This window comes from Oncorhynchus tshawytscha, linkage group LG09 (genome assembly GCF_018296145.1).
Source record: "Oncorhynchus tshawytscha isolate Ot180627B linkage group LG09, Otsh_v2.0, whole genome shotgun sequence".
Lineage (NCBI taxonomy): Eukaryota > Metazoa > Chordata > Actinopteri > Salmoniformes > Salmonidae > Oncorhynchus > Oncorhynchus tshawytscha.
In genome coordinates, this window is record NC_056437.1 from 79,361,500 (window position 1) to 79,387,319 (window position 25,820).

At 42.1% G+C, this 25,820-nt stretch overlaps 2 protein-coding genes across 4 annotated transcripts in view; both read left to right on the forward strand.

Annotated features, from left to right (window-relative positions):
• The window catches only part of LOC112258743 (myosin phosphatase Rho-interacting protein), a 31,076-nt gene extending 7,891 nt beyond the window's left edge, over positions 1-23,185 (forward strand). For 2 of the 3 annotated variants that reach the window (XM_024433287.2, XM_024433289.2), the window contains 12 exons: positions 3,894-3,950; positions 4,539-4,607; positions 4,727-4,816; positions 4,951-5,060; positions 6,564-6,999; positions 7,643-7,877; positions 8,064-8,175; positions 14,967-15,126; positions 15,279-15,392; positions 16,089-16,175; positions 20,514-20,712; positions 20,838-23,185. In XM_024433287.2, coding sequence (XP_024289055.1) covers positions 3,894-3,950; positions 4,539-4,607; positions 4,727-4,816; positions 4,951-5,060; positions 6,564-6,999; positions 7,643-7,877; positions 8,064-8,175; positions 14,967-15,126; positions 15,279-15,392; positions 16,089-16,175; positions 20,514-20,675 — 1,632 coding nt within the window. In that variant the 3' untranslated portion in view covers positions 20,676-20,712; positions 20,838-23,185. The remainder of the gene's footprint in view (positions 1-3,893; positions 3,951-4,538; positions 4,608-4,726; positions 4,817-4,950; positions 5,061-6,563; positions 7,000-7,642; positions 7,878-8,063; positions 8,176-14,966; positions 15,127-15,278; positions 15,393-16,088; positions 16,176-20,513; positions 20,713-20,837) is intronic. The other variant, XM_024433288.2, reaches the window with a different exon arrangement.
• Positions 23,186-23,434: 249 nt separating this feature from the next.
• Positions 23,435-25,598, forward strand: LOC121847227 (NADH dehydrogenase [ubiquinone] 1 alpha subcomplex subunit 6-like). Its single transcript, XM_042327552.1, has 3 exons — positions 23,435-23,597; positions 24,999-25,114; positions 25,381-25,598. Exons 1-3 carry the CDS (start codon positions 23,459-23,461, stop codon positions 25,510-25,512), a joined length of 387 nt encoding a protein of 128 aa, XP_042183486.1. The 5' UTR covers positions 23,435-23,458; the 3' UTR covers positions 25,513-25,598.
• Positions 25,599-25,820: the final 222 nt, after the last annotated feature.

Sequence of the window (25,820 nt, forward strand, 5' to 3'; positions counted from 1 at the left end):
AGTAGATCTAATCTGAATGTTTAGTTTTACAATGCTTTCCTCCTGCATGCAGTCTATTTTGTTTACAATGTTACAAACATATATCTGTCCATTTATTCAGGTAATGAATTCTAGAAGTTGCTGTTAACTGCTTTTATAAACTGGTATAGGGCTTCTCTGTTCAATTCAAATGCAGTGTGACTTCAATGCTTTCTTCTAACATTCCTAAATTTAATTCAGACTTTGAAGTATGTCCGTGGGTTGTAGGTCTGTTTCTTTCACCTGAATCCTACTGACGTTTCATAGAGTGAGCATTGTCAATTGTGGGCTGCTGGGGCATGTGTTTCAAATTCTTGGCCTGGGGTGTAATCACTAGTCCAAAAAGTTAGGAACGTTTTTCAACTAAAACCAGAGTTTCTATTGGACAAATGCAGGGTTGGTCACTCCCGTGTGACACCGTTTAATTAACGTGTTGCATGAGAATCGGCGTAAAATAGCCTCCCAAGATTTTACCGAGTTAGCATAAATAATCTAGCTACTCAACTAAGGAATGTCATAAATGCTTTAATGTGTATTTTAGTAGAAGCTATGTGGTCTGGAAGTAGGTGGCATTGGTTGCTTTTTTGGCAGTGTACAGTCTATATTTCAATATTCAAATGCTCTGAGCAGCCCACTGATCACTTGATTGGTTAGCTTGTTTGCTCAAACGATTCTTACAGATCCGCCCAGGAAGTGGCAAACAGGGCGAGAGTGCAGAACGAAAAACATCTTAACAAACGGCAAAAAAAAGTTGTGAAATTGTGGCTTTCAAGGGTTGTGTGTGTGTGTGTGTGTCAATGATGTCTATAATCTTCCGTTTCTGTTGAAATAGTCAATGGAAAATATATTTGAGCGATAAGATACAGTTCACCGACCCAAGAGGGGTAGAAATGGCGGGGTTTGTTTTAGTTTCTAGCCTTCCTGCTAGGCAGACAAGTTTTTAAGCGAACGGATCAGCAGGTAGAAAACTGAAGCAATACTTATTCAACCCCGATCACATTAGTACAAAATTCACTTTTTGGACGAGTAGGCTATTGCAACAATATTTTTTATTTTAAGTGTTTGTTTTTCTCTCAACTGCCTCCTGGGTCCTACTAACATGACGGTACGTTTGCCACTACTTGAATTACATTTCCATTTTTTTTGGAGTCTATAACTGAACGGTGTTCCAAGACATTGTTGCACGAATGTTTAATTGTTCGCCGCAACCATTAGGCAACATGGAACATTGGTGATTAAAATGGTTACGTTTAAATTCGGGGAGTGGGTGTGTCTATATTCTTGTTTCGTGGCCTTTAATTATTTTATAGTTTGTTTTCTACACATAACGTTATGGTTTTTTTTGCGTACCTGTGGCTGTAATTTATGCCATTGCCAAGGGCTGCCAGGGCTAATCAAAAATGTATGCGTATTGTATTTGTAAGCGCATTAGGGTTATCCAATTGTTTACAGTTCTAAGTGTCAATTGAATTAGAGCAACATTGAGCTCCATGTATTGACTGTTTGCATGTGCAAACGAACACCTCACCCCAGTCGTTTGTTTAGTTAGATCCCTTATTTTATATAATATTTGAAATTGGTCTTTGAGGAATCTATAAATGCATGATTCTATAAACAACCTATAGTTTATTCCTTCAAATTAATAAGCAAGTGTTTAAAGGTATACTTCTGTGTGCGGGTGGGTCATCCTCATCCTGGCACTTTGTAAAACGTCCATTTGCTGAAATAACGTTAACAGCTTGCCTCCGATGTTTCCTCTTGTTGCCAACAATTTGTTTATTGCGTCTAATTTCAAAATTATATTAAAGCATTTATCTAGTCGAAATGCTTTGAGAGACGCATACATACACCAGTATGCTCATAGTTACTTAGAGGACACATTTTATCATAAGTCAACTCATGGGAAGGTGGTTCTAAGTCTACCTCATGCTGTAACCATCTGCCTGTTAATGTTATCATTAGTCAACTCATGGGAAGGTGGTTCTAAGTCTACCTCATGCTGTAACCATCTGCCTGTTAATGTTATCATTAGTCAACTCATGGGAAGGTGGTTCTAAGTTACCTCATGCTGTAACCATCTGCCTGTTAATGTTATCATTAGTCAACTCATGGGAAGGTGGTTCTAAGTCTACCTTTTCATGCTGTAACCATCTGCCTGTTAATGTTATCATTAGTCAACTCATGGGAAGGTGGTTCTAAGTCTACCTCATGCTGTAACCATCTGCCTGTTAATGTTATCATTAGTCAACTCATGGGAAGGTGGTTCTAAGTCTACCTCATGCTGTAACCATCTGCCTGTTAATGTTATCATTAGTCAACTCATGGGAAGGTGGTTCTAAGTCTACCTCATGCTGTAACCATCTGCCTGTTAATGTTATCATTAGTCAACTCATGGGAAGGTGGTTCTAAATTACCTCATGCTGTAACCATCTGCCTGTTAATGTTATCATTAGTCAACTCATGGGAAGGTGGTTCTAAGTTACCTCATGCTGTAACCATCTGCCTGTTAATGTTATCATTAGTCAACTCATGGGAAGGTGGTTCTAAGTTACCTCATGCTGTAACCATCTGCCTGTTAATGTTATCATTAGTCAACTCATGGGAAGGTGGTTCTAAGTTACCTCATGCTGTAACCATCTGCCTGTTAATGTTGTCATTAGTCAACTCATGGGAAGGTGGTTCTAAGTTACCTCATGCTGTAACCATCTGCCTGTTAATGTTATCATTAGTCAACTCATGGGAAGGTCGTTCTAAGTCTACCTCATGCTGTAACCATCTGCCTGTTAATGTTATCATTAGTCAACTCATGGGAAGGTGGTTCTAAGTCTACCTCATGCTGTAACCATCATCTGCCTGTTAATGTTATCATTAGTCAACTCATGGGAAGGTGGTTCTAAGTCTACCTCATGCTGTAACCATCTGCCTGTTAATGTTATCATTAGTCAACTCATGGGAAGGTCGGTTACCTCATGCTGTAACCATCTGCCTGTTAATGTTATCATTAGTCAACTCATGGGAAGGTCGTTCTAAGTTACCTCATGCTGTAACCATCTGCCTGTTAATGTTGTCATTAGTCAACTCATGGGAAGGTGGTTCTAAGTTACCTCATGCTGTAACCATCTGCCTGTTAATGTTATCATTAGTCAACTCATGGGAAGGTCGTTCTAAGTCTACCTCATGCTGTAACCATCTGCCTGTTAATGTTCCTCGGGCCTTGTAATGGTTTGGCTGGAACAAAGCACAGTGGTGGTTACAATGTGACAACTTATGAGTTCCAGTGAGAACAGGCAGTGATGCCAGGTAGAGGGGAGGGTGGAAGGAGATAAAGACCCAAACTGAGGAATGTAGATGGAAAAAGCTTCCTAATCTTGATCCAGGATCACCACCTCTGTAAAGTACCTCACAGGTTTTTCCCTGGCTACAAACTGAAAGGATTCCTAGAAATAGTTGAGACTGCAGTGGTTAAATGTCAGTAACATATTAGTCTGTAGATTAAATTACCTTAAAATCTCTCTACATAGTGTTCTGCTCTAGTTCCCCATGTCTCCTATGTTGATTGATACTGTTACCTTAGCAATCATTTTTATTTCTGTCTTCTCTCTCATCACTCAAAGGTGTGCTTTTTTTGTTTCCTGTTGTCTTTAACACTTCTAAAAACCCTCTCAACTTCCATGTCCTCACACATTTGAATGTACACGCAGGTGTTTGCCATGGTGCACCAGCTGCATGAAACGCCTGCCCTTTAACTTCTACATGGAAAAATGTTGGTCTTTGTATTATGAACATCCTACGTTGGCATCCTTTGTTCTACTTTTGGGTTTGTCTCACTTCTTCAGAACGGTTCCCTTAACCTGACACTTTGTCTTTTCTTGTAGCCCGACCTCCTTAACTTCAAGAAGGGATGGATGTCAAAACTGGATGAGAATGGAGAGGTGAAGTCATGTGTTTCTTCATTTCTTATGACTTTCTTTCTTGTCTTATTTAGTCAGAAGTCATGATCACTTGTTTATCTGTTTTCTTCTTTCTTTCTAGCTCTCTTCCCTTCTGCTTTCTTGTTTGATTCTTCTCCTCCTTTCTCTCGCCTTCTTTCCCTCTCTCCTAATGAGAAAGCTTGTGCGTAAGGCGATAGCTGCAGACTATCCATGTGTTATCCCAGTAATAGCTTGGTGTGCCCAGGCAGGCACAACCGGTATGTTCTAGCAGGATAAGACTGAGTATGAAACGTCCTCATATGAGCTTGTGGCTCATTGTATCATCTGTGTGCTAGGTTTGTATGTTATGTTTGAACTCATTTTGAATTCACAGTACAAACACTCAGATGACCCATACATCACTTTAAGCACTCTTTTATACTTGTCATAATGTCTTAAACACTGTGTACTCCATAGGTTTCATTGGTCCATGTTAACTTGATTTGAATGATGTCTGGCTGTGAACTGTCACTTAGCTGCTTGTGTGCATTAATGCATCAGATTGGTCGAATAGTGCTGGTTTAACTGATGGCATGTGTGTGTCTGCAGTGGAAGAAGCACTGGTTTGTGTTGACCGATGCTGGTCTGAGGTACTACAGAGACTCTGGGGCGGAGGAGGTATGTTTTCAAATGCTTCAAAGTTATTGACTATTGCAATAATTGTCTTAGGGGATACATTGTGAGTTATTGATATGTGTCTGTAGTCTTACTTGTTTGTTCCTAACTGTGTCTTACAGAAGGATGATCTGGACGGGGAGGTTGACCTGAAGTCTTGTGTAAAAGTGTCTGAGTTTGATGTAGAGAAGAACTATGGATTTCAAATACAGGTAAGTGTGTTTTTCACTGTTCCAATAATTTTCTATGATATGTGAGGATGAGTGACAGGTATTTGAATGATCTCTTTCCCTCACCACACCCGTTCCATTTCTTACTCTACTCTTCTCTCCTGACTGTCGGTCAGACGAGGGAGGCAGTTGTCACACTGTCAGCTATGACTGCAGGGATCAGGAGGAACTGGATTGAGGTTCTGAGGAAGAGTGTTCGGCCCAGCAGCTCTCCAGACCTTACACAGTGAGTTCCTCCTCCCTCTGTGTCCCAGCTGGCAAATACAAAAGTCACATAAGGAGGCCTATTGTTTTCTTATACTGGTGTACAGGTGGGCTACTAAGTCCATGGACAGTTGTGGATTACTTCAAGTCTCAATCATGTGTAATGTTATATTGCTTACATAGTGAATCACCAGGGATTTATTTTATGTAGTGATAGGGCTGTAGCGGTGACCATATTACCACCACACCGTGAGTCGTGACCGCAGTAAAATTCCACGTGACCGTTGAGCCGTGGTAATCTCCTCTTGTGCACTTGGGATGTGCTTTGGTAGTACCCAACTCGCTAACAACCATCAGGTCCTATTGGTCTGGTGCTCAGGGCTCTATTGTCCCTCTAACCACTCTGACAGCAATGCAAATGCAATTAAAAATCACATCCAACAGTCTCATGCTTTTAAAACTCACCTCGCTGTGATGATCAATTTGAAGAAAGAAGTTCAACAGCAGGTTGAAACTGAGAGTGCAACATGGTCGTTGTGGATGTTGGTTCAAAGCCTAACACAAGGAAATGGACAGTGCTTTCTAAGATTCATTCACAACACCCATACTCATATTTGAGCTTATGCGTAGGCCTATATGAGCTCAAGCCAGAACAAAAACCCTGAATTAAAATTGATTGAGCTGTTATACAATACATAGCCCACTGCATATTACACATGGCAGAAAAACATTTAAAATAATTTAAGATGTATTTGGTATGTAATTTGTCTAGCCTACAGTATACTCACTTGATGAGAGAACTGTTGTGCAGCCTGAGGCAAGAAGCAGACTGCAAACTGTTTTTGCTACTTTCTCAAATCCTCAATAGCCTATAGTCTCATCATGCAGTCCATATATGTTTGGATTTCTAAGGCATTCTAAGTTTTGTATCATTCACAACTAAAGTTGCCAAATAACTTTAAATCTAGCGTATAGGACCTGTTTAAAATGATCGCTTTTAAGCTCATATGCGCACTCGCACCGAATGGGGAAAAAATATACTTTCTATTTTATTCAGCTAAATTAAATTCTATTCTTCTTACTATAAAATCATGTAATATAAAATGATGGCACTGGACTTATCTTGTCAGCTAAATAAACAAGTATATAGCATGGAGCATAGCCAGATAACATACAGTAGGCCAACTCATATTCTGTTCTTCTGAAATACATTTTCTTCATATCATGTTTCTTTAGACCTGACTAAAATAATAATGGATTTATTGTGATGGTGTAAGTTAAATTGATTTATTACTTTATTTTTATGTAGATGTTCCAAAGGTCTGCATCAGTGGCTGGTATGCCTGGAGATGCTAAATGTGTTTGTTAATTAACGGTCAGTTACCGTGAGACAGGCAGTCTTTTGCATGACAATAACTGGCTGACAAAATGTAATGACGGCCACAGCCCTATTATACTGTCACTTTATCAATCTGCGCTCTCTCTCTGTCTGACTTTGTCTCTCCCTGTCCTTCCTCTCCTTCAGACTGCCTGACAGCAGTAGTGACAAGGAGAACTCTCGCTCCCTGGCCTCCACTCGTCGACCACCTTCTCGCCACGGTGATGCTGGATCAGAATTCACCACCTCCACTGTACGCCGATTTGACTGTGTCGAGCTGTCACCAGTGCCCGTCCCCTCCAGCCCTCTGCCAGCCACTCAGAGAGAGGCAGGGGAGGGTCAGGGCAGGGAGCACGCCCAATGGCAGGAGGAGAGGAGCAGAGATGTGACCAGTAGCACATGGGAGCAGGTGCTGTCGAGGAAAGGGCCGGGTGTAGGCTCAGACCCCAGGATAAGAGCAGAGGAGGAAATTGAGCGAAAGTGGTTAGAGTTTGAGCGGCTGCCACTAAAGGAGATGAGGTCACTACTGCCAATGGGCTCACGGTCCAGCCATCCAGCCAATGAGGCGCTGCAGAGGGAGGTAGTGCGTGGAGATGTTTTTCAATTTGCAAACACAATAAATAAATGCAAATTTACTCTTCATCTAGATGATTCATCTACATATGAAGTGGAACTCTTTAACACTAGGCTTGCTCTATTATGCATGCGGGATGGTAATCAGGCCCTCTGCAGTAATACTGACCCTGTCATTCTTCAAAATACCAAGGAGGGTATAATAGGGGCTTAGTTAGCAATACCGGTTTGCCCGGAAAAATAAATTAAGACATTTGTCTGGTTCTAGAACTGCGATTTTTATCAGATGTCGATAGTGGAAGCACTGCTGAAAGTCTCATTCCATCTTTGAGTGATTTGTCCTGTGATAACATTGTATAGTGTGCTGTTGACTATTATGTCTTCACAGGGGTAGTTTTAGGACTCGTGCAGATCATACAATCATATGGTTGCTCCTTGCACTGTCCCTTTGTCTATGATCCATACAGTCCCTAACATTGCCTTTGAGATGCATGACCTGCATGATGTGTGGGATTGATATGACTGCATGGAATATGGCATTCAAATCCCCCTTCACTACTCGAATGTCAGTTCGGTTCAACCCAGTAATTACATACCCCGCCGCCTCTTTCTTTCAGTGAGCTTTACCGCCTCTCTACCTTTGTGACACTCAGGTGGCGTCTCTGAGGCAGCAGCTGGAGCGTTTGCAGGGAGGAGGGTGGGGTGGGGGGAGGGTGGGGGGAGGTAGCTGTGGTCGGGAAGCAACGTGCGGCCGCAGCCTTCAGGCCATGGAGCGGGCCCACAAAAGGGCCCTGGAGGAGCTGCAGAAGCAGCATGCCCGCGAGACCCGAGAGTTGGAGAGGGACAGGGACCGGGTGCTGAGGGAGGAGACCCAGGACACAGCACAAGGTCAGAGGTCATGGGGTCAAAATTGTACATAGATGTCATTAGTTCCCCAGTTCAAGGACTTTTGTTGTTTATGAGGCGTGTGTTGTCGGAATGGAACAGTCAACACCACAGCAATTCATGGGGTAATACAATTTTTGATTTTAGATCCATTAACATCACATCCTCCCTTTTCTCTCTGTGGTTTAGTTATGGAGACACTGAAGAAGGCCCACAGGGAGGAGCTGGAGAGAGAGGTGGAGAAGGCAAAGAGGCTTGGTGGAGGGAGTGCCAACACACAGACTCTACGCTCACAGCAGCAGTGAGTGCTCAAAATGCAACTCGTTCCTTACACACACCTTTACATACATAGTACCCCCTTTCTTTGTATCATCAATTTAGGCGTGGGTGGTATACCGTTATTTGACTATATACCAGTGTTGATACACGGACCGGTTTGGGTTTTTACTTCTTCTATAATGGTATTTGAATATTTGGTTTGTTAAATGTGATAAGCAACTCCAACATGTCTAATGTCAGTTTTTGTAGTTTACTCAGTTTGCTACTTTAGTCGTCTCACTCCTCCTGCTTCATGCCACTTTCCATATCAAGCCCTGCTCCCTGTCACTCAAGAAGAGAGCAATTGCTTTACCTTGGAGTCACAAGCACTTTCTTGCTGTTCACTCTGCAGTCTGCATGGTCAGATGGATGCAAGAAAATGTTGGCGACGATGTTGCTTTCCAAAAAAAACAACGAATTTGTGTAATCTCACAAGGATCTACACTGGACCTTGTGCAAACTGGAAAATGCATATCCCAAGTCCGCATTTATTATAGCTGGGGACTTTAATAAAGCAAATCTGAGGAAAATGCCACAAGCTCTCAACACATCGCCTGCAGTACTCGCACTTTAAAAACTCTCGACCATTGTTACTCTCCCTTCTGGTAGGGCAACAAGCCCTCCCCCGACATCCCTTCGGTAAATCAGATCACGATTCCATTTTGCTACTCCCTATAGGCAGAAACTCAAACAGGAAGTACCCATGCTAAGGTCTATTCACTGCTGATCTGACCAATCGGAATCCTTGCTTAGAGACTGTTATGATCACGTGATCTGGGACATGTTCTGGGTTGCCATTGAGAAGAACATTGATAAAAGGCACCTGAAGGACTCAGACCATGAGAAACAAGATTCTCTGGTCTGATCAAACCAAGATTCAACTCTTTGGCATGAATGCCAAGCGTTACATCTGGAAGAAACCTGGCACCATCCCAAAAATGTCTAAAAACCTGTTTTTCTTTGCTGTTATGGGCTAATTGTGTAGATTGAGGGGAATTTGCTGCAATGTAACAATGTGAAAAGAGTTGTCTGAATACTTTCCAAATGCACTGTGTATACTCTGGACTTTCATCTTAATATTTCTTACTTTTTAGATTTGTGTGTATTGTTAGATATTACTGCTGTTGATATTACTGTCAACAACAAGTGGGACACAATCATGAAGTGGAATGACATTTATTGGACATTTCAAACTTTTTTAACAAATCAAAAACTGAAAAATTGGGCGTGCAAAATTATTCAGCCCCTTTAAGTTAATACTTTGTAGCGCCACCTTTTGCTGCGATTACAGCTGTAAGTCGCTTGGGGTATGTCTATCAGTTTTGCACATCGAGAGACTGACATTTTTTCCCATTCCTCCTTGCAAAACAGCTCGAGCTCAGTGAGGTTGGATGGAGAGCATTTGTGAACAGCAGTTTTCAGTTCTTTCCACAGATTCTCGATTAGATTCAGGTCTGGACTTTGACTTGGCCATTCTAACACCTGGATATGTTTATTTTTGAACCATTCCACTGTAGATTTTGCTTTATGTTTTGGATCATTGTCTTGTTGGAAGACAAATCTCCGTCCCAGTCTCAGGTCTTTTGCAGACTCCATCAGGTTTTCTTCCAGAATGGTCCTGTATTTGGCTCCATCCATCTTCCCATCAATTTTAACCATCTTCCCTGTCCCTGCTGAAGAAAAGCAGGCCCAAACCATGATGCTGCCACCACCATGTTTGACAGTGGGGATGGTGTGTTCAGGGCGATGAGCTGTGTTGCTTTTACGCCAAACATAACGTTTTGCATTGTTGCCAAAAAGTTCAATTTTGGTTTCATCTGACCAGAGCACCTTCTTCCGCATGTTTGGTGTGTCTCCCAGGTGGCTTGTGGCAAACTTTAAACGACACTTTTTATGGCTTTCTTCTTGCCACTCTTCCATAAAGGCCAGATTTGTGCAATATACGACTGATTGTTGTCCTATGGACAGAGTCTCCCACCTCAGCTGTAGATCTCTGCAGTTCATCCAGAGTGATCATGGGCCTCTTGGCTGCATCTCTGATCAGTCTTCTCCTTGTATGAGCTGAAAGTTTAAAGGGACGGCCAGGTCTTGGTAGATTTGCAGTGGTCTGATACTCCTTCCATTTCAATATTATCGCTTGCACAGTGCTCCTTGGGATGTTTAAAGCTTGGGAAATCTTTTTGTATCCAAATCCGGCTTTAAACTTCTTCACAACAGTATCTCGGACCTGCCTGGTGTGTTCCTTGTTCTTCATGATGCTCTCTGCGCTTTTAACGGACCTCTGAGACTATCACAGTGCAGGTGCATTTATACGGAGACTTGATTACACACAGGTGGATTGTATTTATCATCATTAGTCATTTAGGTCAACATTGGATCATTCAGAGATCCTCACTGAACTTCTGGAGAGAGTTGGCTGCACTGAAAGTAAAGGGGCTGAATAATTTTGCACGCCCAATTTTTCAGTTTTTGATTTGTTAAAGAAGTTTGAAATATCCAATAAATGTCGTTCCACTTCATGATTGTGTCCCACTTGTTGTTGATTCTTCACAAAAAAATACAGTTTTATATCTTTATGTTTGAAGCCTGAAATGTGGCAAAAGGTTGCAAAGTTCAAGGGGGCCGAATACTTTCGCAAGGCACTGTATCAACGATGTCGCTCTTGCTGCGGGTGATTCCTTGATCCACTTCTACGCAGACAACACCATTCTGTATACATCTGGCCCTTCTTTGGACTCTGTGTTAACAAACCTCCAAATCAGCTTCAATGCCATACAACACTCCTTCCGTGTCCTCCAACTGCTCTTAAACGCTAGTAAAACTAAATGCATGCTTTTCAACCGGTCGCTGCCCGACTAGCATCAGAATATGTGGACAACTACAAATACCTAGCTGTCTGGCTAGACTGTAAACTCTCCTTCCGGACTCATATTAAGCATCTCCAATCCAAAATTAAATCTAGAATTGGCTTACTATTTTGCAAACAAAGCCTCCATCACTCACGCTGCCAAACACCCCCGTAAAACTGACTATCCTTCCGATCCTCGAGTTCTGTGATGTCATTTATGAAATAGCCTCCAACACTACTCAGACTGCATCCAGTTTGATATCACAGTGCCATCCGTTTTGTCACCAAAGCCCCATATACCACCCACCACTACGACCTTTATGCTCTCGTCGGCTGGCCCTCGCTACATATTCATTGCCAGTCCCACTGGCTCCAGGTCATCTCTAAGTCCTTGCTAGGTAAAGCTTCACCTTATCTCAGCTCACTAGTCGCCATAGCACCCACCCGTAGCACGCGCTCTAGCAGGTTTTTCTCACTGGTCATCCCTAAAGCCAACACGTCCTTTGGCCGCCTTTCCCTTACAGTTCTCTACTGCCAATGACTGGAACGAATTGCAAAAATCGCTGAAGTTGGAGACTTATATCTCCCTCACTAACTTCAAGCATCAGCTATCTGAGCAGCTTACCGATCGCTGCAGCTGTAAATAGCCCATCCAACTACTTACCTCATCCCCATATTGTTTTTATTGACCTTTTTTGCTCTTTTGCACACCAATATTTCTACTTGCACATCTATCACTCCAGTGTTCATTTGCTAAATTGTAATTACTTTGCTACTATGGCGGATTTATTTCCTTACCTCCTTGCGCCATTTGCACACTGTATATAGATTTTTCTATTATGTTATTGACTGTGCTTTTGCTTATCCCACGTAACTGTTTTTTTGTTGCACTGGTTTGCTTTATCTTGGCCAGGTCGCAGTTGTAAATGAGAACTTGTTCTCAACTGGCCTACCTGGTGAAATATATATATATATATTTTTTTAAGTATTGTGGAGTAGCTACAATGTTAATTGATCCTCAGTTTTCTCCCATCAGACATTAAACTCTGTTTTAAAGTCACCATTGGCCTCATGGTGAATTCCCTGAGGTTTCCTTCCTCTCTGGCAACTGAGTTAGGAAGGATGCCTGTATTTTTTTATAGTGACTGGGTGTATTGATACACCATCCAAATTGTAATTCATAACTGCACCATGCTCAAAGGGATATTCAACCTCTGCTTTTAATTATTTATTTATTTTAACCTATCTACCGATATCTGCCCTTTTACGAGGCATTGGAAAACCTCCCTGGTCTTTGTTGTTGAATCTGTTGGAAATTCATTGCTCGATTTGAGGGACCTTTACAGATAATGGTGTGTGATGAGGTAGTCATTCAAAAACAATGTTAAACACTGAGTCATTTCAGCTTTAAATGTTTAATTAATTTGTTAAATTCTAAAAACATAATTCTACTTTGACATTATGGGGTATTGTGTGAAAGTCAGTGACACAATTTAATCTACAGTGGGGCAAAAAAGTATTTAGTCAGCCACCAATTGTGCAAGTTCTCCCACTTAAAAAGATGAGAGGCCTGTCATTTTCATCATAGGATTTTTAATGAATTTATTTGCAAATTATGGTGGAAAACTTTTGTTATTGACCAAATACTTATTTATCTCAATACTTTGTCATTGCCAACAAAGGGTATATAACAGAGGTCAAACATTTTCTGTAAGTCTTCACAAGGTTTTCACACACTGTTGCTGGTATTTTGGCCCATTCCTCCATGCAGATCTCCTCTAGAGCAGTGATGTTTTGGGGCTGTTGCTGGGCAACACGGACTTTCAACTCCCTCCAAAGATTTTATATGGGGTTGAGATCTGGAGACTGGCTAGGCCACTCCAGGACCTTGAAATGCTTCTTACGAAGCCACTCCTTCGTTGCCTGGGCGGTGTGTTTGGGATCATTGTCATGCTGAAAGACCCAGCCACGTTTAATTTAATGCCCTTGCTGATGGGAGGTTTTCACTCAAAACATCACGATACATGGCCCCATTATTTCCTTTACACGGATCAGTCGTCCTGGTCCCTTTGCAGAAAAACAGCCCCAAAGCATGATGTTTCCACCCCATGCTTCACAGTAGGTATGGTGTTCTTTGGATGCAACTCAGCATTCTTTGTCCTCCAAACACGACGAGTTGAGTTTTTACCAAAAAGTTATATTTTGGTTTCATCTGACCATATGACATTCTCCCAAGCTTCTTCTGGATCATCCAAATGCTCTCTAGCAAACTTCAGATGGGCCTGGACATGTACTGGCTTAAGCAGGGGGACACCTCTGGCGCTGCAGGATTTGAGTCCCTGGAGGCGTAGTGTGTTACTGATGGTAGGCTTTGTTACTTTGGTCCCATCTCTCTGCAGGTCATTCACTAGGTCTCCCCGTGTGGTTCTGGGATTTTTGCTCACTGTTCTTGTGATCATTTTGACCCCACGGGGTGAGATCTTGCGTGGAGCCCCAGATCAAGGGAGATTATCAGTGGTCTTGTATGTCTTCCATTTCCTAATAATTGCTCCCACAGTTGATTTCTTCAAACCAAGCTGCTTACCTATTGCAGATTCAGTCTTCCCAGCCTGGTGCAGGTCTACAATTTTGTTTCTGGTGTCCTTTGACAGCTGGTCTTGGCCATAGTGGAGTTTGGAGTGTGACTGTTTGAGGTTGTGGACAGGTGTCTTTTATACTGATAACAAGTGCAAACCGGTGCCATTAATACAGGTAATGAGTGGAGGACAGAGGAGCCTCTTAAAGAAGAAGTTACAGGACTGTGAGAGCCAGAAATCTTGCTTGTTTGTAGGTGACCAAATACTTATGTTCCACCATAATTTGCAAATAAATTAATAAAAAAATCCTACAATGTGATTTTCTGGATTTCTTTTTCTCATTTTGTCTGTCATAGTTGAAGTGTACCTATGATGAAAATTACAGGCCTCTCATCTTTTTAAGTGGGAGAACTTGCACAATTGGTGGCTGACTAAATACTTTTTGCCCCACTGTATTTCAAATTCCAGCTGTAACGATGTGGAAAAAGGTCATGGGATCTGTTGCGCATACAATGTTAATGAACATTACTTTTACGTGTGTGTCAATTATGATTTTCATTTAGCATTTGTGGTTAATGGGTGTAGGCAGAGGTTTCCATCTAAACCATTGTTGTACCAAAATCTCTTGATTAAAACAGAATTACTCATAACGAAGCACACCCACCCTCACCACCATTTTCACGGTTTGATTTTTTGAAAAACCGTGTTGGTCTGCCATTAACACAATATGGCTGCTTCTGTTTTGACTGCACAGCCAGTGCAGTGTCAAGTTTTCTACTGAATACCAGTAGTGTCTCCGGTTAAGCTTTTTTTTATATATATATTATTTTCCCCCTTTTTTTTCCTCCCCAATTTCGTGGTATCAAATTGGTGGTAGTAAGGCTTGTCTCAACGCTGCAACTCCCTTACGGACTCGGAGAGGCGAAGGTCGAGAGCCATTCATCCTCCGAAACACAACCCATCCTAGCCGCACTGCTTCTTGACACAATGCACATCCAACCCGGAAGCCAGCCGGACCACTGTGCTGGAGGAAACACCATGCACCTGGCGACCTGGTAAGCGCGCCCGGCCCACCACAGGAGTCGCTAGTGCGCGATAAGACAAGGATATCCCTGCCGGCCAAACCCTCCCTAACCTGGACGACGCTAGGCCAATTGTGCGTCGCCCCATGGACCTCCCGGTCGCGACCGGCTGCGACAGAGCCTGGGCTCAATCCCAGAATCTCTGGTGGCACAGCTAGCGCTGCGATGCAGTGCCTCCCACCTGGGAGGCCCCAGTTTTGCTTTTAATCTCAGGCGTAATATATAGTTTATATAAATTAAATATTTATATCCTCTCTTGTCCCCTCAGATTAGAGACCCAGGCCCTGCAGAGGGAGCTGTCCGGCCTGTCTGAGAGGTACTCCCAGAAGTGTCTGGAGCTGAACAGGGCTGAGCAGAGCAACGGGGAGAGGGATAAAGAACTCACTCACAAGGAGGGCGAGCTGGAGCAGCTGAGGAAAGAGAACCAGGTGAGCCAGGAGTCTGGAGGTCAGCTGGTCCTCTGCATTTAGCCTACTCTACCCTAACACTTTTGTTAATGACAAGCAATGCCTAATCTATGTGACACATTCAGCGGTTTGTCAGTATGCTCAATAATACTATCAATGTTTTCACATTTCAGGACCTACAGGCCCGTTTGACAGAGGAGATAAGCCGCATGCGCTCCATCGTCACGGGCCAGGGGTCGGAGGGCGTTTCCCACGACAACCAGGACAGGCTGTCCTGTGAGCTGGAGGTAAGTTGTTATGGTTGAGGGGCTCTACAAGCCTCTCTACCTACAACAATGACATAGGGGGCACTTGTCTCATGTTTGAATAGAAAGGGAAGGGTTTATGAAAGGCAGCGTGCAGTTGGTTATTATGTAGGGAAATGCCTTGAAGAATGTGTGTGGTGTAAATTTTCATTGACTGCACACTGAAACACACTGCCCACTGTTGGATGCTGTGCCCCATGGAGACACCAAAGGTGTTTTCAACACAAGTGAATTTGTTAAAGGGTGACTGCACTTCCTGATTTGGTCTCGTTTTTTAATTTGGTTCATTTAAGAAATGCTAGCGGCCATGACTGAATTCAACCGAGAGGTGGTTTGATGTGTGTGTTCGCAGGTGGGAAGAGTTATTTTGCCATTTAGCTTCGAATTTATGAATACTTGCGTGTTGCCTGATGTGGGCAGGATTGAAACAAACCCAACCTTCATTTACGCTGTGTTGCGGTCACGACGACAAGTCTCACAAAACTCTGTTTTGGACGAGGCTGACATTATGACCAAAATTATCCTATTTACACTTTGTAGTCAATTATGACATTTAGAATACATGTTTCTTCTAATGATATGTTTTTAGGGACAGTTGCTCTTTGTCTGCTCAGTGTCTTAGATGTTGGGTTGATCACTCTTGTTAGCTTGTTATAATATTATTTTGTTTTGTCACAGGTTCTTCTCAGGGTGAAGGAGAATGAGGTGCAGTACTTGCACAAGGAGATCAGCTGTCTGAGGAACGAACTTCAGTTCCTGAACACGGTACTGGTTCACTGTGTATTTGTGTGCAGGCATAAAGGTCTAATGTTTTAATCTGTAGACGGGTTGGCTGACAACGTCACAAATGATGTGTGTCTATTGATATGGCCAGAAGGCATGCATTAGAATTCTGAACGGTCAGATGACTAGGGGCATGTCCATGTAAAATGACCCATAAGCACCAACTTGAAGTTCATAGGAGCATATCAAATTGGGTGTCAAAAGAAAGATAAGAATCTATATTTTTGGGAAATGAAGGCATAAACCAGGTTTCCATCCAACCTTTTTACGTGAGTAAAAAAAACACACAAAAAAACATTCACGACAGGCCTGATGGAAACTGATTTGCTACACTTTCCAAATGTCGACACAAAATACACTAGACAAGGTGGCATCTTTTTGTGTCTAAAATGACGTGAGAAATATCAGTGGAAAAGCTTTTATGCGCCAATATTGCTATAATAACCATTTTATGGAAGTAAACCTGGAGTCATGTGATGTTGTGTGGTCTTCCTACTATGACTCATCAGGAAAGCATGCTGTTTAGTAGATTACAGATTAAATAAATGATGAACTTCAAAGGGTGGTGAAAATGCAAGGTGTTGAGCTTTATGCTGGTTTCCAATATTGAGGGTCTTGTTCTGGTGACATGATCATCAATGCTTGGCTGTTTGACAAATAGAAATTCTCACACTTTTGTCCATAATAATCCCACAATTTAGGGTAATCTGCGAGCTATTGGCTAGAGAGCATTTGCCAATACTAGAGTGGGTACATTCGCTATATATCGCATAAACTTTTAGTGAGAACCATCAGTAGAGTTGAAAATGTGATGGAAACTCATTTAACTTGTATTTTTTTATTCGGTACCGCAAAATATATTTTTATGTGCATTATGTCATCACGCAGCCTTTTATCCGCAACAAGTCAATTTTATGGAAACACTTCTCTGATGGGAAAATGTGCATAAGGTCTTGTTTTTATGCATATTTTTGAATATTCACATGAAAATCTGTTGCCAATTTGATGGGATCTGAGCTATTGATACATTTTCAACCGTTTTCCAACTTAAAAATGTGGCATAAGTGAAGGCTTTGATTTGTGGATAAACGGATGGAAAAGGGGTCTTTTAATACTTTTTCTGGTAGATGTTTTCTAAGCTATTAGAATACATCATCAAAACATAGAATGTTGAAGTAAAGACCCCTGCCAACTACTATCAACACTTTATATTTAATTTGGGAGAAATTGTTTACCTTTTGTAAGTCTAGGAAGTATTGCTTTGTAGTTTCATTAACAAAAACTAAGATATGTTCTCATTTCTCTCCCTCATGAGCAGGGAAGATGATGAAAGTTCATACAGAGCATTTGAAAAGTATTCCGACCGCTTGACTTTTCCCACATCTTGTTACGTGACAGCCTTATTCTAAAATGGGAAACATTTTTTTTAAATCTTCAATATACGCACAATACCCCATAATTGTATGCCGTCATTGTAAATAAGAATTTGTTCTTAACTGACTTGCCCAGTTAAATAACATTTTTATTTTATTATATATATTTTTTTTGTATTTTTTTTTTTGCAAGTGTTGTAAAAAAAAAAATGCATAAACGGATTTACTTAATTTCAGACCCTTTGTCATGAGACTCGAAATTGAGCTCAGGTGCATCGTGTTTCCATTGATCATCCTTGAGACGTTTCTACAACTTGATTGGAGTCTACCTGTGATAAATTCAATTGATTGGACATGATTTGGAAAGGCACACACCTGTCTATATAAGGTCCCACAGTTGACAGTGCATGTCAGAGCAAAAACCAAGCCATGAGGTCGAAGGAATTGTCCGTAGATCTCCGAGACAGGATTGTGTCGGCACAGATCTGGGTTAGAGTAACAAAATGTCTGCAGCATTGAAGGTCCCCAAGAACACAGTGACCTCCATTCTTATATGGAAGAAGTTTGGAACCACCAGGACTCTGGCCGCCCGGCCAAACTGAGCAATCGGGGGAGAAGGACCTTGGTTAGGGAGGTGACCAAGAACCCGATGGTCACTCTGATAGAGCTCCAGAGTTCCTCTGTGGAGATGGGAGAACCTTCCAGAAGGACAACCATCTCTGCAGCACTCTACCAATTAGGTCTTTATGGTAGAGTGGCCAGACAGAAGTCACTCCTCTGTTAAAGGCACATGACAGCCAGCTTGGAGTTTGCCGAAAGGTATCTAACGGACTCTGACAATGAGAAACAAGATTCTCTGATGAAACCAAGATTAGGCTCTTTGGCTGAACTCCAAGTGTCAATTGTGGATGAAATCGGGCACCTTCCCTACGGTGAAGCATGGTGGTTGCAGCATCATGTTGTGGGGATGTTTTTCAGTAGCAGGGACTGGGAGACTAGTCAGGATCGAGGCAAAGATGAACGGAGCAAAGTACAGAGAGATCCTTGATGAAAAGCTGCTCTAGAGCACTCAGGACCTCAGACTGGGGCAAAGGTTCACCTTCCAACAGGACAACGACCCTAAGCACACAGCCAAGACAACGCAGGAGTGGCTTTCGGGACTAGTCTCTGAATGGCTTTGAGTTGCCCGGACTTGAACCCAATAAAACATCTCTGAAGAGACCTGAAAATAGCTGTGCAGCAATGCTCCCCATCCAACCTGAATGAGCTTGAGAGGATCTGCAGAGAAGAAAGGAAGGCACTCCCCAAATACAGGTGTGCCAAGCTTGTAGAGTCATACCCAAGAAGACTCCAGGCTGTAATGCTTCAACTAGGGACTGAGTAAAGGATCTGAATACTTATGGCAATGTGATATTTCAGTTAAAAAAAATAATTATACACTTGCAAAATAAATCTACAAACCACTCTCTCTCTCCAGTTAATGTCACCTCTCCCAGCTCTTACTTACACCTACCCATGAGCCCCCTCTCTTTCCATTAACTGTAACCAGCATCCTCACCCACTGAGCATTGACCGACACGGGACGTCGAAATTTGGTCAGTCTACCCTAGCCTTGATGTTAACGTCCGCAGATAGATTTGGTCCGCCCATTATAGACTTATGTTTCACAAGTTTGGATAGTACAGTGAGTAGAACAGAGTGCAGTGAAATACAATACAGTAGTACAGTACATTTATTTAAAAAGGTAAGTCAACTTCTTATTTACAATGACGGCTAACACCGGCCAAACCCAGACGACGCTAGGTCAATTGTGTGCCACCCTATGGGACTCCCAATCACGGCCAGTTGTGTTACAGCCTGGAATTGAACCAAGGTGTCTGTAGTGATGCCTCTAGCACTGAGATGCCTTAGACCACTGCTCCACTCGGAAGCACTTGTGAAACAACATCCATATCCATAATTATGCATTTTTGTGTAGTATAGATCAGGGACCTATGATGTAATTTCGTTATTGTAATTCAGTTACCAGGTATAAATCCTCTTTACTTACTGTAGTTCAATAACCAAAATAAACTCCAGGTGCTGTGTCATAGCTGACACCGCATTCTTTCTGCAGACATCTTTGAATCTTAATTCGGAGAAGATCCTTGAGTTTTTGGAAAACGTGGTCGCATATAAACCTGAGGGAGTTTTTACCATAATTCCTTTACCAACTTCGCATCTGCACAGTTCTTCCACTAAATTAGTTTGTTTTCAGTGGAAATTGTGCATGGAGTTGTATGGTTGGTTAAACTTTGTTTGACATACAGTTTAAAGTGAGAAGAACCCGGAATAATTCCGTTACCGTGGAATTGGCAACAAGCTGCCATGTGGGGAATCACAGGTGGCTCGTTATATCTTATTGATACCATGTTTTGACTGATGTCTATGCTAAAATGGCTCAAATTTGTTAGCTAGCTTGCCAACAACTGTAACAATGTGTTTGAGAGACATTTTGAGACGAGAGTTTACATGTTATCAACAGTCTATTGCAGGGGTAGGCAACCCTGTTCCTGGAGTGCCACAGGTATTGCAGGATTTTGTTCCAACTGAGCTAATTGATCAGCTCGGTGATTGCCTAAATTCAACACACCTGGTCTTCAGGTCAGTTCAATCAAAAACAGTGTTGCCAACCCCTTCTGTTTGTCCCATAGCTGCACACATGTTGGTTTTGTTTCTAAACAATGTGTCGGTGGAGACTACTTTAATGCTTCACACAAACTGGAATGTTAATCTACAAGTTGGCAAAGCTGTCTTGTGTGGTTGATGGTTCCAAGTCAATCACAAGAGAAAAGCAACAAGTCCTCAGGCTATTCTGTCCATCCCAACATTGTATTTCTGCCCAGAGTGGAAGAGGTATACTTTGTCCATCTGATAAACCTCTGTCTGTGTGCCCTTACCCCTATAGGAGAAGCAGTCGGCCTGTGAGCGGTATAAAGAGGTGCACGGGGAGCTGGGTGGTATGAAGAGCAGGAGTGAGCGGGAGATCCAGAGCCTTAGGGAGCACCTGAGATTGGCCATGGTTGCCCTGCAGGAGGGCCAGAAACTAGGCAATAGCCTGGAACACTGAGAAACCGCCACAAGGGCTCTAGCTCAGAGACACAGAGGTATAGATGTAGCTCAATATTAAGAGCTACATAGTCATGCTCACACAGCTTTTAAATAGTTGATTACCTCGATCTTCTATGATGAAACTGTGGTTGCCTAATAATATATATATATTTTTTTCTAGTTGTGTGGGCACAATGGTGACTGAAGTAGGAGAGGAGCAGAAGTCTTCGCACCAGAAGATGCCGGCTCGGGGACCACGATAGTGCCTTAGCTTTCAATCATTCAGCCAATGAGTGGCATAAACTAGTATCGGCTGATCGGTCATATTACACTGGGTCGCGCAAATCTTAATCTGCACTTTTTAAACCTTTTCTATTGTTGATGTGCGAGAGTGAGTGAATGAAAATATTGGTCTGAGAAACTGGATTATTTGTGTAAAGACTGTTGCTGTGATGTATTTGTGACCTGAAACAGCACTGGATTACCTTTCTCTGCATACCTACCTACATGTAGACCTACTATTTACATGTTGACAGTAGCCAACATATAAACAGTTGGTCAACATGTTGGCTACTGTCAAGCTGAATAAGGAAGCAGGATATAATTCTCGCCAAAAACCAAACTATTTTCATTTCAGAGCATGGATTTGTACATACTAATGAGTCATTCCATGCCGTTTCAGCAAGCCATGACACCCACCATCTAAGATTGTTCTGAAATAGTTTCTGTAGTTGGCAATGGGTAAGATTGACATTCCTGAAACATTTTGTTGAAACTTAATTTGATCTCTGAGAAAGGTAAGGGATTGCACCCAAATTGGCCATTTTTTTTATTTATAGGATTCAGATAATATTCAATATAGTATCCATCATCCGATTGGGACCAAACATCTTCCTACTAATGAGTAAGACATGAGGAATCTCATAACATTGTCAAAACCCACCACACCCTATGTCTGTTTTAACAAGTAGTATAAAGCTGCGGCTTGGAGTACTTCTCCATTTTATTTTATTTTTCTTCTCTCCACGTTCAGAGAAATAAATAATTGAAGTCACTTGCATTACTTACCATAAAGTAGTTTGAAAGTACAAGCTTTTGACCATTAGATACCGTGGTCCTGCTATACTGCCGCACTCTTATATATTTTGCTGGTCTCTTGTGTTTATTAAACAGGTCACCACAATCCTTTGCAATTTTGTGAACAAAACCAATAGATTTGGCTCATTATGAAAATACATTGTGTGGTCATCTGCCAAATTTCAAGCCAGTCCTCTATGAAAGCAATTCAGTTTGTCATTTTATGCTTAATGTGTCCAGGAAACGGACCCCCTGTGTGCGGTTTATTCCCTTCAAAAAAGGTCTGGATTAGTTCCTGTTTGACCGTTCCCGGTGAACAAGACAACCATTTACTCTATAGCAGTTTCAATGTTATGGTCTTCGGTGATATAAGTCCCAAACATAAAATGTATTGTGTTTTGTAATGGTATTGGGTTGGAATTAACGCTAAATGTCACTAATCGCAATGCTGTTCCCTAATAATTATAATTTTATTGAAAAACATGACTGCCATGCAATGTATTTTATTAGGGTTGTCACATTTTAGTCCCTAGCCCATGTCTCCATCAAAGTTTTGGACATGTAGAAAAAGTGTTCATATGAGACTTGCACCATAGGGATAGCCCTTTCAGAAAGCTGCCACTTGTTGGAATATTCAAGCAACTTGTTGAACATAACTGAAACTATACTGTTTGTTGGGGTAGTATTGGCATTTGTTGGGGTCTTACTCATTGGTAGGAAGAAGTTAATTCCAATTTGGGCGCAATCAATAAGATCATGAGATTAAATTATATTTAAACTAAATGTTTCTGGAATGCTAATCATATCTCTGACTAACTACAGAAACAATTTGAGACGGCGTTTCAATCCCTTTTGTGCTTTTTGAGGTGGAATGACCTTAATGTTGTACGTGAACAATGGTTGCTCTCGGTGATTGTTGTCATTGTACGCATTTTACTTCGCAAACCTATTTTGTCGCTTTATTCAGTGTAATATCATTTTACAATGTGGGTCTCTATTGTGAACAATAACTATTTACATTTGGGATTGACACAAAGTGGTTTGGAACTGTAAAATCCTGGGAAGCCAAATTGGAAATCGCACTCATTCCTCCAGTGTGTAGATACAAGTCATCTGAATGTGCTTTTTGTTTTATATAGTGCCTTCTGTGACTGGATAATTGCTTGTAGAAGTTCGATGAAATGTTGTCGTCTCGCAAGGATTCTTGATTTTTTTTTTGATGAGGCTAAGAAGATGCATGTTGCGATCCTTTCCCAACATTGTGTAGGCATGATTGATTGTGCCACAAAAATGTGTAGTGTTGCGTCAATGAGCCAATGTTTTTTTATCTTGTATTTTTAGAGATGATAAAGTAGACTGTCTTTTGACAATGTTTTTAATATTTAATGTAGGGCATGCGATATCTTTGTAAAGTACCATCCTTTTACAAGCAATAAAATGCATGTTAATACAGCCGTGTGAATCATCCATACTCAGCTGATGTACACTAGTCCCAGTTAGGGCTCGTCTAATTGCAGTAGTAAGGTCGGGCACTGATGTTGGGTGGTTAGTCCTGACTCGTAGTCAGTGTTCCAATTTATCCCAAAGGTGTTCGATGGGGTTGAGAAAGTGAGCCCACATGAAGCAGATACATGTCCCCCTCTACACCAGGTGGCAGCACTAATACGTGTTTCAAATCAGAATTATTAACGATGTTAACCAGAGAAGAAGATAAAAGAAACAAACATGGCGTCCAGTGCGGCGACCCGGACAGCCTCTGTTGCTGCTAAAGTTGTCAAACCGATTTTCAGCAGGGATCTGGATGAAGCCAAGCGCCGAGTTCGCGAACTGTATCGTGCCTGGTACAGAGAGGTTCCAAACACAGGTAAAACCAGCTCTCCCTTTGTATTAGATCCACACGAGCTAGATCCTAGCGTCAAGGTCGTGCTAAGACAGCTAGCTAACGTTAACTAGCTGTAAGGCACTCTAGCTTCATATTTATTTAGCTCATTGGCTACATATCTTGTCGATTTTAAGTGAGCTAACATATACTTTCAATCTATGGCCACACTTAGCTAACGCGATGTATCCACACTGAACAAAAATATAAATTGCAACATGTAAAGTGTTGGTCCCATGTTTCATGAACTGAAATAAAAGATCCCAGAAATGTTCCACACATTTGTTTACATCCCTGTTAGTGAGCATTTTTCCTTTGCCAAGATAACCCATCCACCTGCCAGGTCAAGAAGGTGATTAAACAGCATGATCATTACACAGGTTCACCTTGTGTTGGGGACAGTAAAAGGCCACTGTAAAATGTGCAGTTTTGTCACAAAATGCCACAGATGTCTCATTTTGAGGGAGTGCAATTGGCATGCTGACTACAGAGCTGTTGTCAGAGTTTAATGTTTATTTCTCTACCGTAAGCCGCCTTAAATATTGGTTTAGAGAATTTGGCTGTACGTCCAACCGGCCTCACAACCACAGACCCCGTGTAACCACACCAGCCCAGGACCTCCACATCCGGGCTTCTTCAACTGCAGGATCTGAGACCAGCCACCCGGACAGCTGAGGAAACTGTGGGTTTGCACAACTGAAGTTTGCAGAAATTATATCAGAAACTGTCTCAGGGAAGCTCATCTGTGTGCTTGTCGTCCTCACCAGGGTCTTGAGTTTGGCGTTGTAACCGACTTCAGTGGGCAAATGCTCACCTTTGATGGCCACTGGCATGCTGGAGAAGTGTGCTCTTCACTGATCAATCCCAGTTTTAACTGTACCGGGCAGATGGCAGACAGCGTGTATGGCGTCGTGTGGGAGAGCAGTTTGCTGATGTCACCAATGTGAACAGAGTGCCTCTTGGTGGGGTTAAGGTGTGGGCAGGCATAAGCTACGGACACTGAACACATGCATTTTATCCATGGCAATTTGAATGGACCTTGATGAGATCCCGTGGCCCACTGTCGTGCCATTCATCCACCGCCATCACCTCATGATTCTGCATGATAATGCACTGCCCCATGTCGCAAGGATCTGTACATAATTCCTGGAAGCTGAAAATGTCCCAGTTTTTCCATGGCCTACATACTCACCAGACACATCACCCATTGAGCATGTTTGGGATGCGCTGGTGTAAGACAGCATGTTCCTACATTTGCAGATAGGCCACATGATTAGCAATTTGATAAGTAGGGAGTGTGATAAGTAAATGCATTAATGTACATATTTCTTTGAGCTTGTTGTGGGAATTTTATAGGACGACATCTTGTCTTGTTTTGTCCCACAGTGACTACCTTTCAGCTGGACATCACAGCTCGCCAGGGAACAGACAAAGTGAGGGAGATGTTTGACAGGAACAAGCACGTCAATGACCCCCGTGTGATTGACATGCTTGTCATTAAGGTTAGTCTACTCGGCTCCCCCAAGCAGTCAATGTTCTCTCATGCAGTTAGCCTAGTTTGTTAGTGGCATGGTGGGTTAGTGTTATACTGCTAGACTGAGATACAAACTGTCTAGATAACTGGGCTGTCATGCTCTACATCATTTTACATGTGACGCATCCAAATCGTTCAAAGAAAACAACTTTGACGGGAATATTTACAAAGCTCAATGGTCACGTATCAAGTGTAGCGAGTGATGTTTCCTTTGCATACTTTTGGTTACAATAGGGTAAGATGGAGCTGCAGGAGACCATTAATGTCTGGAAGCAGAAGACCCACATTATGCGCTATTTCCATGAGACGGAGGTACCACGCCCTGCAGACTTTCTATCCAGATTTTATGTTGGACATGACAATTGAACTGCTCCCTGTACTTTCCACCCTGTTTTGTCCAGTGTAACAGAAGCTTTCCCTTATTTAACTGTAAATATACACATGATACCCAATCTTGTTAAGTCCTCATTGTACAAATGTTTTGATTTTGTGAAAACAGTCATGGGACAGTTACTTCCCACTTTAAGTTGGAAGGCTCTCCTTGTGCACTGCATAGCTATTCCTCTGCGTTGCCACAGTAGAGGTACTTTCATGTGATACAGAAGTGTTTGTGCAAACTAGCCCTTATCATCACTAAGTTCAGAAGATGGATGCTGAGACCAAGGAATATCAGT